A 16,716-nucleotide genomic window follows, 5' to 3' on the forward strand; every position below is an offset into this window, starting at 1 on the left:
CCTGATCACACCATCGTGATTATCTGGGTCGTGAAGATCTTTTTTGTACAGTTCTTCTGTGTATTCTTGTCACCTCTTCTTAGTATCTTCTGCTTCTGTTAGGTCCATACCATTTCTGTCCTTTATCGAGCCCATCTTTGCATGAAATGTTCCCTTGGTATCTCTGATTTTTTTGAAGAGATCTCTAGTCTTTCCCATTCTGTTGTTTTCCTCTATTTCTTTGCATTGTTCGCTGAGGAAGGCTTTCTTATCTCTCCTTGCTATTCTTTGGAACTCTGCGTTCAGATGCTTATATCTTTCCTTTTCTCCTTTGCTTTTCACTTCTCTTCTTTTCACAGCTATGTGTAAGGCCTCCCCAGACAGCCATTTTGTTTTTTGCATTTCTTTTCCATGGGGATGGTCTTGATCCCTGTCTCCTGTACAATGTCACGAACTTCATTCCATAGTTCATCAGGCACTCTATCTATCAGATCTAGTCCCTTAAATCTATTTCTCACTTCCACTGTATAATCATAAGGGATTTGATTTAGGTCATACCTGAATGGTCTAGTGGGTTTCCCTACTTTCTTCAATTTAAGTCTGAATTTGGTAATAAGGAGTTCATGATCTGAGCCATAGTCAGCTCCCAGTCTTGTTTTTGTTGACTGTATAGAGCTTCTTCATCTTTGGCTGCAAAGAACATAATCAATCTGATTTCGGTATTGACCATCTGGTGATGTGCATGTGTAGAGTCTTCTCTTGTGTTGTTGGAAGAGGATGTTTGCTATGACCAGTGCATTTTCTTGGCAAAACTCTATTAGCCTTTGCCCTGCTTCATTCCATATTCCAAGGCCAAATTTGCCTGTTATTCCAGGTGTTTCTTGAATTCCTACTTTTGCATTCCAGTCCCCTATAATGAAAAGGACATCTTTTTTGGGTGTTAGTTCTAAAAGGTCTTGTAGGTCTTCATAGAACCATTCAACTTCACCTTCTTCAGCATTACTGGTTAAATGGGTGTAATTCCAAGATCATGAAGTTTATATCAAGATGATAGTGAGGTTTCTAGACCAGCATCATCAGCATCACCTGGGAACTTGTTTAAAAAAAAAAAGCAAGTACTGGATACATACTGAGTCAGAAACTCTGGGGCTGAGGCCTAGCAGTTTGTATTTGGCTGGAAGTCACAGCCTTCTAGGTAATTCTGATTCAGGGAGAGAATCAATGTAACAGGCTAGAGTTGTTCTCCAACTTTCCCTATTCTTTTAATAAGAGGTGGTTGCACTCATCAGCTTAGAGAGCAGGTAAAAAGTTGATTAGATGAATAATTTTTAATCCCAATAAGTTTGTGATATAAATACCATTCTAATGATCAGAAATATATTCAAAAGTGATTGATTCAATTGAATAATATACAGGATAGAAACAGGCAAGCATTTGATGAAGAAAAACTATAACTGCCTTCTGCTTTCTGTGGAGTCTGTTTTTCTAGGATAACTATTTTCAAGTTGGTGCTGTGTTCTCAGGTAGGAGAAAGGATGTGAAAGCAAGATAACCATCTCATCTCCGACCTCCCAGATCTGAAGAATATCACAGTCCAAGAGAAGAATCTATCCCTTGAGGGCAGTAATTGTCTGATATGGAGGCATGAGTAATAAGCAGACCTTGGTATGATGAGAGAGACAAGAAGTGAATTTAAGTCATGAAATGGAAGAAGTAGAGAATGGAGACCACACAGTGGGCATTTGTGAAGGGAGAAAACTGGAAAGATAGATAGGCATGTGAATTTGAAAAACTGGGGAAAGGGCTTATGGAGGAGAAAAATAATGGAGATGAAGAGGTAGAACAGCAGGTGATGGGGAAGAGTGTGGAGAAATTGAGTGTTGAGTGGGAACTTGATTATACAACTCTGCCCCTGCTCTCTTTCCCCTAGGAATGCAAGACTTCAATTATCTCCATACCAATTGCTTTGAGATCACGCTGGAACTTAGTTGTGACAAGTTTCCGCTGCAAGGGGAATTACAGCGCGAGTGGCTGGGTAATAGGGAAGCCCTCATCCAATTCTTGGAACAGGTAAATTCCGTATTTCAAGTGTCCTGCTTACAGAAAGGGAAGTGTTTTCTGATGGTAGGCAAGGTATTTTGAATGACTCAGGTCTGACTTTTGCTCTGACTCAATACACTAGATCTCAGCTTTTCTACCAGTGAAATTAATTCATTCCACTTTGTTGAGCACAGCTATCTGTCAGAGACTGTACTCTGTGCTGAGGATTAAGAGTAAGCAAATATATATCTCTGCATGCATGCAGCTCATATTCCAGTAAGGAGAGGCAGACGATAAATAAAATAATTTGTAACACGTTAAATGCAAAATGCTATGAAGAAGGCCTTACAGAGAAAGTAACATTTAAACAGACTTACAGGAGGTAAGGGAGTAAATGGTTCAGAAATCTAGGGGAAAGGGGGCTCCCTGATGAAGTCATAGTAGCAAATGCAAGGCCAACAGTAAGCAGATGAAAATGCTCAGAATCGCTGGAGAAATGTAAATCAAAGCCACAGTGAAATACCACCTCACACTCATTAAGATGGCTGCTATAAAAAGACAAATTTAAAAACAATGATGGAAAATAGCAAGTGTTGTGAAGAAATTAGAACACTGGTGCAGTGTTGGTGGGAATGTAAAATGGTGTAGCCACTATGAAAAAACAATGTGGTGGTTCCTGAAAAAAAATTAAAAACAGAGCCGCCATATGATCCTGCAAAACCAATTCAGGGTATATATCCAGAAGAACTAAAAGCAGGATCTCAAAGAGTTATTTGTACACCTGTATTCAGAGCAGCATTGTTCACAGTAGCCAAAAGGTAAGAGCAACCCAGTGTCCACTGGTGGATAAAGGGACAAACATAATGTGGTATAGACACACAGTGGACACACAGCCTTAAGGGAGAAGGAAATTCTGCCACGTGCTGCAATGTGGATGAACCTAGAGGACATTATGCTAGGTGAAATGAGCAAGTCACAAAAAAACAGCAATTTTATTTATATGAGGTATGAAGAGTAGTCACATTCATAGAGGTAGAAAGGAGATTGCTGCTGCTGCTAAGTCGCTTCAGTCGTGTCCAACTCTGTGCGACCCCATAGACGGCAGCCCACCAGGCTCCCCCGTCCCTGGGATTCTCCAGGCAAGAACCCTGGAGTGGGTTGCCATTTCCTTCTCCAATGCATGAAAGTGAAAAGTGAAAGTGAAGTCGCTCAGTCGTGTCCAACTCTTAGCGCCCCCATGGACTGTGGCCCACCAGGCTCCTCCATCCATGGGATTTTCCAGGCAAGAGTGCTAGAGTGGGGTGCCATTGCCTTCTCCGGGAAAGGAGATTAGTGACACGATTTGACTTAGATTTTAACAGGATCAATCTGACTGCTGTTTTGAGATTACTGGGAATTGTGGTGAGAACAGAAAGACCAATCAAGAATCTGTTACCATAATCTTTGTGAGTATCAAGTGCAGTAGCACATGGGGAAGGGCTTCGAGGACTCTCAAACATGGCACAAATGTTTTGTGAGCATCACTGTACACTATAAACTTTTCTACAGGTCCACCAGGGCATCAAGGGAATGGTGAGGGATGAGAATTATAATAATCTTGCGGATGCTGTCATTTCTGTCGGTGGGATTAATCATGATGTCACTTCGGGTAGGTGGCAACTGCTTTGTGAGGTGAGAAGGGAGCCTTTACTGCTTCACTGTCTTCAGCATAGTCAGGAAGCCAGTTTGTAAGCCAGTGAGACCAGCAGGGATGTCAAGGACACGGGAGGTGGAGGGATTGGAGGAAGGAAGGATAACAGGATTGAGGACAGGAATTAAGAGACAGGGCCAGGAAGATGCGAATGTGAACATCTCTCTCAGCATTCAGGAGTCACTGCCTCATACTTTGTTAGGAGTGTTTTCTGGGATTGAGGTTATTAATAGCTCTCATACTGATGTGAAATGGGATAGAAAAGAAAAGGACTGTAAAACTGGTGTTTAGTCTTGACCCCAAGCCAGGCATTTCGCTACAGCTCTGTTTAGGAAAACGTTGGTAAGACGTATTCCATAGTAGGCTCCCTGAGGGCAAGATTGATGGTGGGAGCAGGTCTTGTGGAACCAACTTGAAACCTAGAATGGTACAGACTATCTCACAGCACAATGGTATTGCAAACTGCCCCAGCCCAGTTTGATCAGGCCCAACTCTTAGGGGTTTGGTGGTGTTTGGTTGGTTTTTCATGTAGAGCAGTAGCTTCCAGTGGCTAGGGGCAGGTGAGATTTGCCTGCCTCCCCCAATCTTGATACCAGCATGGCTCAGCCACATTTCACCATGTAACTGTACCAAGCAGGCACCTTACAGCTCAATCTGTTTAAACTGGATGAAATCTAAATTTTAAGGAGATAACTTACATTCTTTAAGGTGCTCCTGACACCTCTTCCATGAACAGTTCAGAACAGTTCATTCAAGGCAAAGGCAACAACATTCTAAAGGCAGAATTCTGTAGACTCATAGTCAAGCATCAGATACCAGATCCTTCCAGTCCAGTGACTGGACCCAGGACTGTTTAGGGAACCACACTCTGACACCCCCAAGAGCTTCAGGGCTTGTTAGATTCTTATATCCTATTCACGCAAGGGTGGGAAATGTCTCATTCTAGTCAATCAACATATGTTGAACTCCACGAATTTCAGCAATAAGAACCCACTTCTAACACACAGGATGCTAAATTGATAAATTACTCATTTCACTACTGGAAGAGCTCATTGCTAACGTTCATTATGCTACTTAGCAAAGCATCTAGTGTTGCTAAAAGATAAAGATAGCTGAAGCCATTGTAATAGCTGCATCTGGAATTAGGCCTTTCTGGTATAGTGGTAGCTAACCACTCCTAGTTGGAGCCTCTCATTAAAGAAAATGACAGTCCCTAGGGTATAACAAAGTATCCAATGTATGCATTATAACACACTGCTTTTACTAAGGAATTTTAAAGTAATTTATAGGCATTATAGGTGGCAGAGACTTCATTATTTATCTCTCATTCTTAATTGCATTTATTATGTCAGTTCTTCATTGCTGTTACAATAAAAAGAATTTTAAAGGCACAGACATAATTTATTCTAAAGAGATATAAAGTCATTAGCTAAAATACTACATCCCTGTCTTGAGAAACAGGCTTTCTTTTCAGTTTTATTTTCCCCTTTTGATGGTGATGGAAGAAATATTAGAAATAAGATTCTCAAAATCAGATATTTAGGTCATTTAGTCCAGCCCTCCCACTCAATACAAAATTACATACAAGAGAGGAAGGCTCAGGTGGGAAGGGATATATATATATATTTATAATTATTATTGATTTGTGTTGATGTATGGCAGAGACAACCAAAACATTGTAAAGCAATTATTCTCCAATTAAAAAAAAATTACACTTATACAACACCACTGAGATCGGGTTGTTTGAATCATGTCCACTGATACAGGTTGCGCACTGCACAACTGTGTAGCTTTTCTAGAGCCCCTCATTCCATTCAGCCTGCTCACAATTTCAAAAGGCAGTTCATTCCTTTTTTGGTAACTTATATTTTGTCAAATTTTTACTTCTGTCCTCATTCTTATTTCTTTAATGTAGACATCGTTTCTTCACAATGACTTTTCAGACATTGAAACAAAGGTCTCATGTCATCTCTTTACCAGGAAAAACATTCATAAATCTTTCAACCTTTCTCCTAGTGACCCTTCAGTGGACATGAGTTTGTTTTCAAATGCATGCAGGATCTAAAATTAAACATAGTACTCTCACTGCAGAGCACAGTGAAAATTCTACTTCCTGGGAGCTGAGGCCCATGATCTTAAAATGTTATGACAGCCTATGATTGTTTTAGATCTTTACCAGTTTCATCATGCTGTTTAAAAAAATTAAGCTTGTGGTCAGCTAAACCCCTCAGATTGTTTCTCATATCAAAGCCTCATCTGGGGCAGATTTCTCATCAGCGGACTGAGTTATATCCTTGTAACTTTTAGGTGCCCATGGCGATTACTTCCGGCTGCTGCTTCCGGGTACCTACACGGTCACTGCCACAGCACCTGGGTTCGACCCAGAGACCGTGAGTGTGACCGTGGGTCCTGCGGAACCCAAGCTGGTAAGTTAGGCTGACCTCTACAGAGCACTGTAAAGCTCGCGTAAGCAGAGTTACAAATAGTCAATTGTGTAGTTCTAACCTCTGCCAAGCTTCCCTCTTTCACCACCTAAGAAAAACAAAATTAGTGCTCCCATATGCTAATTTTTCTCCTATCATTCTTGTGTTACATCCTTCCCCATTTCTTTTGGTTTTTCCTTTTCCTTCTCTTTAACGTAGCATTGTGATTAAAGCACTGCCAGATTCTAAATCCAGCTCACTTGTCTGCAGACCTTGGACAAATTACCTGATTGCTCTCATCCTCAGTTTTTTCCTCTGTTAACTGGTGATAATAATGCCTCTTTCACAAGAGGTTAAAATGAGAAAGTGCACATAAAACATTTGGTACAGTGACTTACACGTAGAAAGTGCTCAACAAACCCCAGAGACCTTGTCCCGATACACAGGCTTACCGTCTTCTCCGTCATCAGTAAGGACCACCACCAGATGGCACTCTGCCCCCTTCTGGTGCCCACGTGCCCAGATAGCGTTGCTTTCCACTCACCTTGGTGCTTTTCAATATTCAACTCTGCAAAAGGCTTTCTTTTATAGACAGGATGAGAAGTGAAAAACTTTTTTGATCTATAGCCTGGGCCTTTTTATCTTTGGTCGTTTTGGATTGGGATCTCAGAGCCAAAGAAACTCAAAGATCATGGAGACTAATCCTCAGGTTTCTCAAACAAAGGAAAAGTAACGAGGCCGTCCTGGTTAATGAGCATCTATGGACCTTTCCCTCATGTCAGGTTATCCCTTGGGCCCCCTCACTCTGTCCTATTCCTTCTCTATACATCCTGAGAACTTAGCAGACCTTTCTTCCCTTTCCCTGTTAACTCAATGCAGTCAAATATCTTGCCTTTTCAAATAGTTATAGGTACTATTCTTTGAATAGCTACTGTGTGTCAGACATTACCTTTCCAGAATCATCTCATTTAACCTTCATAACAACCCTGTATATAAACCCATTTGTGGCTGAGGAAGCTGAAGCTCAAAGAACAGGAGTAACTTGTCCAGTACCCCATGGTGAGTAAGTGGGAGCCAGGAGTCCAGCCTCTGCGGGGCTTTCAGGGCAGCTTTCTCAGCCAGCCTGTTACATGGCCTTGTGCTGAGCTCAGCACCTGTGTTCGTAACCTCTTTTTTTTTTTTAGTAGGGGAGACTTTTTTTTTTCCTTTTTTTTAAAAAATTTTTTAACTTTACAATATTGTATTGGTTTTGCCATATATCAACATGAATCTACCACAGGTATACACGTGTTCCTCATCCTGAACCCTCCTCCCTCCTCCCTCCCCGTACCATCCCTCTGGGTCGTCCCAGTGCACCAGCCCCAAGCATCCAGTATCGTGCATGGAACCTGGACTGGCGACTCGTTTCATATATGATATTATACATGTTTCAATGCCATTCTCCCAAATCATCCCACCCTCTCCCTCTCCCACAGAGTCCAAAAGACTGTTCCATACATCAGTGTCTCTTTTGCTGTCTCGTATACAGGGCTATTGTTACCATGTTTCTAAATTCCATATATATGTGTAACCTCTTTTTTAACATAGGAATCACAGTAAAGAGCTCTTTAAAGACTTTGAAATTCCTTTGAAATTTCTAGACAGCTCCCGCTTTCCCCTGTCCTAGTCCCTCCACTCCCTTCTTCTGCAGGATATAAATGACTTCTACTTGCAGATGCGCAAAGCAGAGAGTAGCTCTTCCCTGGCAGCCTGATAACCTGCTCCCGATTTCCCAGTCGGTGCACCCTCTCCCTTTTTCCTTGTTATCCCCCTGCTCCTCATCTACCCTAAAACCAAATGACTTAGGCAGCTGCTTACAGAAGTCTTGCACTATGTGTAAGTCTATTCAATTGCAAATTCAAACAAGGACAAATCCTCTTGAGTAACAAATTAGGCTTCAAAAGATCTTACCTCCTTTCTCATATAGGCTTTAAATGAATTGATATAACCCATCATTGTATCACGTATAGCTCAGAGGGGGAAAAGTTTATCTTTTGGATACGTTTCTCAGGTACAGTCACAACTAAGAATCCACTTACTGATCCCAGTTGAGTCCCTTTCCCGTTCTAAAGCAGAGATCTACTTGGTTGAAAGAAAAGAAAAAAAGATCATTTACTAGAGGGTTTTTGTGCTACAATTAAAACTCTTTAAAGTGTCTCCAAGAGTCCAGTGTTTTCCCTGTGGCTTCTTCCCTCACTGCCGTCCAGATGTCCCACGCTTTTCATTTCCTCTGTCCTCGCCTCATTTTGTTGTCTCTCTCTCTCCCCCCCCCACTTTCCTTTCTTTGATCCTTATATTGACACTATATATAAGAAATAGTACTGATACAGTACAATTGGCTCTGATTTCTCCGGCTTTGGGAGAACTAGCTGGCTGTGGGTTTTTTCCCAAAGGGGCAAGAAGTAACCCCATGAAGAGGTCTGTCTGTCACATGTTTTCCAACTCCCTGCTGGCTTTAGCAGCTCAGCCTATTCCCAGGGCCTGAGAGCCAAGGATGCCTCCAGGGAGTGTGGTTAGAACGCGGCGCCCCACCCTCGCCTTTCCCTTCCTGGGCAGGAGCTCTAGGGCTTCTGCACAGCCCACAGATCCCACACTTGTCAGTCAGAAGCATTGTCACCTCTGTGTGCACGGCCAGAAGGAAGGTTTCAGCGTACTGCTGGGAACAGTGCATTAGTGCGTGAGGACACTGAGAATTTAAGAATCCATACTAACAATCTGTATCGTCTCTATTTCCAAACAATTAGGTTTGGAAGGTTTAGCGCTGAAGGTCTGAGGCATTCTTTGGCTTGCCTGGGCACAGTACCTGTGACTCATGCAGTCCGCTTACAGGTGATGACTGTGGCACCATGAATCTTAACTCTTGTTTTGAACAGCAGTACTGGCAAAAATCATGCCTTGAGTGTAGATATTTTTTTTCTATTACATATAAAATAAATGTACGTTAAGTTCATCCAGATACACCCTGTGTATTATCAGTTATGATGCGCCATTTTGGGGAAATATGAGCCGAGCCTGTATGACACCACCCACACTGGTTGCTGTGATATTCTCCTCAGTTCCTTGTCCTCAGGACCTGGAACCATGGTAAAGCAGGATCCAAACTGGTCTTCCCCCAATTTCAGTTCTGGGAAATGGAAAACTGATTTCTGTGCTCTCATAGCTTCTTTTTTTTTTTTTCCAGGTTAATTTCCAACTCAAAAGAAGCACCCCTCAAGCAGCCCCTAAGAGGAGAATTCCCAACTCAGGGCATAGAGGCAGAGTCTTACCAAAGAAAGTGCAGCCCCGGGCAGCTAGGAAAAAAGAAACGATGATGAAGCAACCCCAGAGAGGCCCTGCCTGACATCCGCAGTGCCCGGGGCAATGCTTTGGAAAGTTTTTGTTCCTGCTCTCCCACCAGAAGAAGCATTCTTTCTATTTTATTATCTGAGACATATTTAAATATAAACATATTCAGAACAATTCAGAATGGTTTCCATCTGTTCCAGGGGTAAACCCTCTGATGCAGTCATACATACATGTAAATGATGTTCATTCAGATTTTCCATTTCTGGGGATATGATTTATGTCCAGAAGGCTCTGTGCCAATCCACACTGTATCCAGAGACTGGTTCTGGCTGGTTAATCACTCTCCCTCTAGAGTCTAGCACAAAGCCTGCAACACAGTAAGTACCCAATGAAGGTTTCTGGATGAATGGCTGAAAGGATGAGATGATCCATCGTTGATGTTGTTCCCACAGCAAGACCAGGTAGCCCATTCTGAAATCCTAGAGGACCGTTTCAACAAGAGCCAATAATTTATTTTTTTAAAAATATTACTGCTTTTTAAAAATGATTTTTACTTATTCATTTTTGGATGCGCTGGGTCTTCGTTGCTGTGCGGAGTTTTCTCTGGGTGTGGTGAGGGGGGCTACTCTTGATTGCAGTGCGCAGGCTTCTCATTGCCGTGGCTTCTCTAGTTATGGAGCACAGGCTCTAGGCACCTGGGCTTAGTGGTTGTGGCCCACGGGCTTCCCAGGCCAAGGATGGAACCTGTGTCCTCTGTGTTGGCAGGTAGATTCGTATCCACTGGACCATCAGGGAAGCCTGAGCCAATAGTTTCTTATTAACTAAAGGATTTCACATACAAGCACCTAATCCTTCTGCTACCTATTTTCATACACAAGCATTTTAAACAATATGCATCTTTCGAACATTTTCTGGGTAATAGAGATGCCCCTGTGGAATGATTGTGTCCTGACCCTGTTTCAGGAATACACAGTACTCCCCACCCCCTGAGTTCCCCAGAATGAACCATTTGTACTAAAAGTGTTATGAAGCAAAATAGACGTCACTGAAGGTTTTAAAAGAATGTGCAGTCTTTCATCATAAAAGTTCATAACCCCCCACTGGGCATGTTCGGGGTTCCTAATTTCCCTGTCCCCAGGGCTTAGAGGGGGAGTTTACCCATCATCACCCATTTCAGGGCTCAGCCCCAGTGAAACAGGGCAGGCTCCATTACCCCCCACACTTGCTCCACCTCTCCCCACCTTGTCATCCTCCACCAATGGTTCCTCAGCCTCTCCCAAGCCCAGACCTTTCCCAACATTGAGCAGTTTAGCTGTTCTCAGCAAGTATTCTCATGTCCACCAGAAAACAGGAGGTGCTCTCTCTGTGACAATCCACCCTCTGCAGGAGACCATTCGAGATTAGGATGAACACATGGTTTATTTTTGTTACCTGAGCAATCTCTCAATCTGTGGTCAAATGGGAGACAGAAAAAAATGTATCTTTTCCCATTTAGAAAGGAAATTCTCTCCTCAGGTGATATTTTCTTTCTTCCCAATTTTAATCCCATATCCCTTGGTTCCCTTCTTATTGTTATAAAGAGGGAACTACTTGAGAGGGCTCTTTTCAATTCAGTAAGACTGTGCCTGAGGTTGCCGTATGCACTTGAGTTTTCCAGACTGTCTGAATATCGCTTACTTTGATTTTAGCTTCCATTATACACAGTCATTTAGCAAAGCTGATGTTTGCAAAGCACGGTCACAGTGCTTTCCCTGGCTGAACAGTATACTTTTATTTATTCATTCATTCATGCAGGGGACATTTATTGAGTCCTTGCTCTTAATAAATGCTGAGAATACAAAGAGAAATAAGATACAGCGCATGATCTCAGGGCTGTTGTGACCTAGTTGGGAAGACAAATAGGTCATTACACTGCCTTGTGATAATTGCTATGATTAAGTGAACTCTGACGTGGGGGACAGGGAACCTGTGGGAAGGGCCCTGGCATAATCTTGGGAAGATCAGGAAAGTCATATTGGAATTGGTAAAGTCTAGGGTGAGATGTAACAAGATCAGATAAAGAGGCATTGATGGGGGCAGGGGGAGGGGTAGCGAAAGATAGGGAGCCAGAGTTAGGCTGAGGGGACTGCAATTACCAAGGTCTGGAGGCACGGGAGAGGGGGCCAGAGGGGGCCCTTCAGGGAACTGTGAGAGATTCAGCACCGGGGAGCAAGTGAGATGCCCAGAAGGTCAGTGGAGTAGGGAGAGACCAAAATGCGCAGGACCTCTGAACCACATTTACAGAGTTCAGACTTAGAACAAGCAGCTGCTGAAGGGTTCCACTGAGGGGAGAGGCAGAATCAGATCTAGAGCCTTCACCCTGGCTATAGCCTGACAAGCTGGCTGGAGCAGCGGCAAGGCTGAGTCACCGCAGAGACTGCTGAGAGCCAGGTGAGAAGGTGACCGGGTGGGGCAGCGGGGGTGGGGACCACCGGGCCACTCCTGACTGAGCCAGAGGCTTCCTGTCAGCCCCCACGGCTTCCCTGACCTCTTCAAGACTTGCACCCTTCTCATTCAGGCCCTCCTGGCCTGCCATCCTGAGGATTTTAAGCACTAAAGGAGATGGCAGGTTTTCAACCAAACCTTAAAGGCTATGCTGAGTAAAATTCACTCAAGCTGGAGGTGATAATACAGACAGAATATTATATGGAAAATACAGGGTCTGGCCATGACTGTATAAAATTTTCTCATATGTGGAAGAAGGATGTGAAATCAGAGCTAATGGGGGAGAGAGGCAGAATTCAGAGGACATGAAGAAACATCCTCCATCTTTGAGTCCAGCACTTCTGGAGAGTATCCTTTCTATTTGATATCTAGGATCTTATTTTAAATCTTCCTCACAAAATGCCAGCCTAGATAGATAATGTTTCCCAAGGAAAGAATACTGTAATTAAGGGCATGGATTTTGGACTCTGACAGACCTGGGTTTAATCCTAGCTCTGCTCCTTATTTGCTGCATGACCTTGAACGAGTAACTTATCGTCTCTGATCATGGTTACTCACCTGGAAAAAAAAAATGGAGATAATATCAACTTCACCTGGAGTTAAAGGTGATACTCTCATAGATCAGTAGGGAGGAGAAGGCAGCTTCTGCCCTGGACTCTCCTTGGAGGATTGTAACTCATCAGCTTGGTTGATTGTCATCCAGTGAGGCTTACAGGGGTATCAAGGACTTAGAGGTGCAAAGGCGAGTTTGGAAGTGAGGCAGGTCCTAAGGGGCTGAGTCAAGTCTGTTCTTTCTTTCTTGTTTAAAAATCTCATGTGCTGGAAGTCTTTAGTGTTCCTTATTCCTCCTAGCACTTTTCCTTCCAAATTGAAGACTCTTGACACAGTGATCCTCCTCATGTGACTAGGAGGGGAATTTCCAATTTTAGGGCAGGATGATACCTAATGACTGTTGGAGCCGGTACTGGTGCCCCAAGAAGATCCTGCTCTGGTAAGCTGTGACTCCCTTGTCTTTCCTTTTAGCCTGCCCGGTATATATAAATACAGCAAGCATATTTGTTGAGTGAATGGGCTTTCTCCTGTTGCAGAGAGCAGGGGCTACTCTCTAGATGTACATGGGCTTCTCATTGCAGTGGCTTCTCCTGTTGCTGAGCACAGGCTCTAGGGCATGTGGGCTTCAAGAGTTGCTGCACATGGACTCAGTAGTTGCAGCTCAAGGCTCCAGAGTGCAGGCTCCGTGGTTGTAGCATGCGCTTAGTTGGCTTGTGGCATGTGGGATCTTCCCAGACAAGGGATTGAACTGGTGTCTCCTGCACTGCAAGGCAGATTCTTAACCACTGGACCACCAGGGAAGCCATTGAACATCCGTTTTAAAAATTATTATTGTAAACCATGATAGGCAGAATTCTAAAATGAGTCCCCATGATCTCAGCCCTTGTCAAAACCCTCCCCTTACAGGTGGGATGGGCCTTGTGACCAAGATATCACTTCATGACTTATGTTCCACTATATGGCCCAGGTTCGATTCCTGAATCAGGATGATCCTCTGGAGAAGGAAATGGCAACCTACTCTAGTATTCGTGCCTGGAGAATCCCATGGACAGAGGAGCCTGGTGTGCTACAGTCCATGGGATCGCAGAGTTGGATATGACTGAAGTGACTTAGGACAGGTATGGCAAGAGGATTTAGGACAGATATGGCAAGAGGAATTTGCAAATGTAATCAGGATTCAAAACCAGCCAGTTCTGAGTTAATCAAAGGGGAGATTATCTTGGGTGGACCTGACCTTTTCAGACCAGCCTTTTACTATCCGGGAGTTTCTCTCCCAGGCCTGGGAGGAAGAAAACAGACAGCTGGGTTGTGAATTGCACATGAAAAGAGGCAGCCCATAGGGATTGAGAGTGGTATAGGCTAACAGCTAGCAAGAAAATGGGGACACAGTCATATACCACGAGGAAATGGGTCATGCCAACAATCTGAATGAGCTCAGGCCCATACTTGGGTATAGTCTTGAGAGATGGGAGCAGAGAATCCAGTTCAACCACGTCCAGACCCCTGACCAATAGAAGCTGGGGATAATGCATTCATGCTATTTGAAGCCTCTATGTTTGTGCTAATCCCCAGTAGTCCAATGGTAAAGAATCTGCCTGCCAGTGCAGGAGGTGCAGGAGACACGGGTTCAATCCCTGGGTTGGGAAGTTCCTATGGAGGAGAAAATGGTAACCCACTCCAGTATTCTTGCCTGAAAAATACCATGGACAGAGGACCCTGGTGGTTTGTAGTCCATGGGGTCACAAAGAGTCAGATGCGACTAAACACAATAGAAAGTTATTAGTAATATATAAACTGTCTTGAAGTGCTTTGTAAATTAGGATATAAACCAATAAAACAACAATAATCAATTGTGTTCACCCTACTGAATGGTAGGGCTGCCAGTACCTCTACCTCATATGAATGTATGTGGAAACTAGCACAGGAAAAAACAAAAACATACAACTCTTTTTAAATAAGAGGGCTAGTATAGGCAACTTCACCCATTTTCTCTCTCTCTAAAGAATACATGTCTCTGACAGCAGGGAATTTATCCTTTGGATAACTGTAGTTTCTGGCTTCAAATAGTCCCCATCATTTGCACCAAATTGCTTGTTACTGGGTTATGGAGATGCACCACTGGCACAAATACTAAAGCAAGAAAAATGTAAAGCACGTCCAAAGACTCTGTAGACAGAATGGTTCCTTAAATGCTTTAAATGGAGGCTCTCCTGCCCGTCCCAAAGGACCAGTGTGTAACATCCCAAGTTCTTCTGTGCACCTTCAGGACATTTTTGGAGAAAAAGTGAGAGCAGGAGCCATCTTAAATAGCCAAAAGTAATTTCTTACAGTTTGAAATTTTATTCTAACAAGATATAACCCCAGTAGAGCAATGTCATGGGGTCACAAAGAGTCGGGCACGACTTAGTGAACTGAACTGAGAACGATCTCAAGTTTTTAATCTGTGAACAACCAAAGACAAGATTTGAGAGCAGCTCATTTATTAATTCATTCATCTCACAGATAGTTGAATCCCATTTATGAATTGAACGCTGTGTTATCTGTGTTAAGAGCAGAGAAACAGTGTAAACCAGAAAGACATGGTTTCTACCTATTTGGAGTTTAAAGATTTGAAAGAGAGACAAAGAACAAAGTAAGTTCACAAACAAATACATAAAAAGAATTAGGAGCTGAGAACTGGTGCTGAGAGAGAAAATGCTAGAAGGATCTATTTGAAATAGGATGGTTTGGGAAGACTTCTCTGAAAAGTTGACTTTTGGGCTGAGATATAAAGGATAAGAAAAAGGAAAAGCTTACAAAGAATAGGAATAAAAAGTATAGGCAGAAAGAATAGCAAGGCCAAGGACCCTGCAGCCAACCAGAGCCTGGGTGGTTCTAGCAACTGCATCTCCTGGGTCTAAGGGTGTATGTGTGTGTGCACAGCTGCATCTCCTGAGTCTAAGGGGTGTGTGTGTGTGTGTGTGTGTGTGTGTGTGTGCAGCTGCATCTCCTGGGTCTAAGGTATGTGTGTGTGTGTGTGATCTAACATGCTAGAAGCTTAACCTTGCATAGGTCTACGACTCAGCATAGCATCCAAACCACGTTGAATCTAGTCATAAGTGAGCTAGTAAGAGTCACTTTTTCCATGGCCAGAGAAAATACCCCTAATAAGACCAGTCATCTCAAAAACAAGATTGAGAAAGTGGGATAGACTGGCTTGGTTCAAATGTGCCATCAGGATGAAAAGTCAAAGTTCACGGGTCTGGAGCATCATCTTCACTTATGTGCTACCATGATTTGTCTAATACACACACTCCCATCAACACTCCCTCATGCCTGCCTCCTGCCTAGCTTATTACTTCACTTCGACACTAACTTCATTCTGGCTATTAAACCATGAGTAAACATTCCCTCTGGACAAATGCCTACGCAAGCATCCATTCTCTCCCTCCTCCCAGAAGTTAAATTTCACTATGTATAAAGGTTTTTTTCTCTCACTTTCTCTTATTCCTCCCTTCTGTGCTTAGTGTTCGTCCCCACGCCCCTTCCCCTCATGAATCTTTCCTTCTTCTACCTTCATTCTCTTCATTTCCCACAACTTCCCTGCACTTTTGCCCTCACCCCATCAAGGGCCCTGCTGCACATGGTATGTGGCTTCACCTGGTGCAGGAACCAATATTTTTTTTTAAAAATGTATTATCAATGAAATTTCTCTCATTTTGCTGCTGCTGCTGCTGCTGCTAAGTCACTTCAGTCGTGTCCGACCCCATAGACGGCAGCCCACCAGGCTCCCCCATCCCCGGGATTTTCCAGGTAAGAACACTGGAATGGGTTGCCATTTCCTTCTTCAATGCATAAAAGTGAAAAGTGAAAGTGAAGTCGAGTCCGACTCTTCGCAGCCCCATGGGCTGCAGCCCACCAGGCTCCTCCATCCATGGAATTTTCCAGGCAGTACTCTTGGGAACAGTAAACATTTTATCTCAGACTGGCACTTCTGAACCAGTAGTTTAAAGATAGGACTGTTAGTGAGGCCCACTCGAATTCCATTTGGAGGCTTCTTTGAGCTCGCGGAGTATACATGAGCAAAGCACACCCTCCCAAGTTGAAGAAATTTATGGACAAGAAGTTATCATTGAAATTAAATGGTGGCAGACATGTCCAAGGAATATTGCGGGGACTTGACCCCTTTATGAATCTAATCTGTCTTGCAATGCAGGGGATATGGGTTCAATCCCTGGTCTGGAA

The 16,716-nt window shown here is 43.3% G+C and overlaps 1 protein-coding gene across 1 annotated transcript in view; it reads left to right on the plus strand.

Moving 5' to 3' along the window:
• Positions 1 to 9,634, plus strand: part of CPN1 (carboxypeptidase N, polypeptide 1) — a 33,714-nt gene extending 24,080 nt beyond the window's left edge. The window contains exons 6-9 of the mRNA XM_010859536.1: positions 1,910 to 2,049; positions 3,568 to 3,667; positions 6,017 to 6,135; positions 9,353 to 9,634. Coding sequence (XP_010857838.1) covers positions 1,910 to 2,049; positions 3,568 to 3,667; positions 6,017 to 6,135; positions 9,353 to 9,511 — 518 coding nt within the window. The 3' untranslated portion in view covers positions 9,512 to 9,634. The remainder of the gene's footprint in view (positions 1 to 1,909; positions 2,050 to 3,567; positions 3,668 to 6,016; positions 6,136 to 9,352) is intronic.
• Positions 9,635 to 16,716: the final 7,082 nt, after the last annotated feature.

Source organism: Bison bison, unplaced genomic scaffold (genome assembly GCF_000754665.1).
Source record: "Bison bison bison isolate TAMUID 2011002044 unplaced genomic scaffold, Bison_UMD1.0 scf7180017864456, whole genome shotgun sequence".
Lineage (NCBI taxonomy): Eukaryota > Metazoa > Chordata > Mammalia > Artiodactyla > Bovidae > Bison > Bison bison.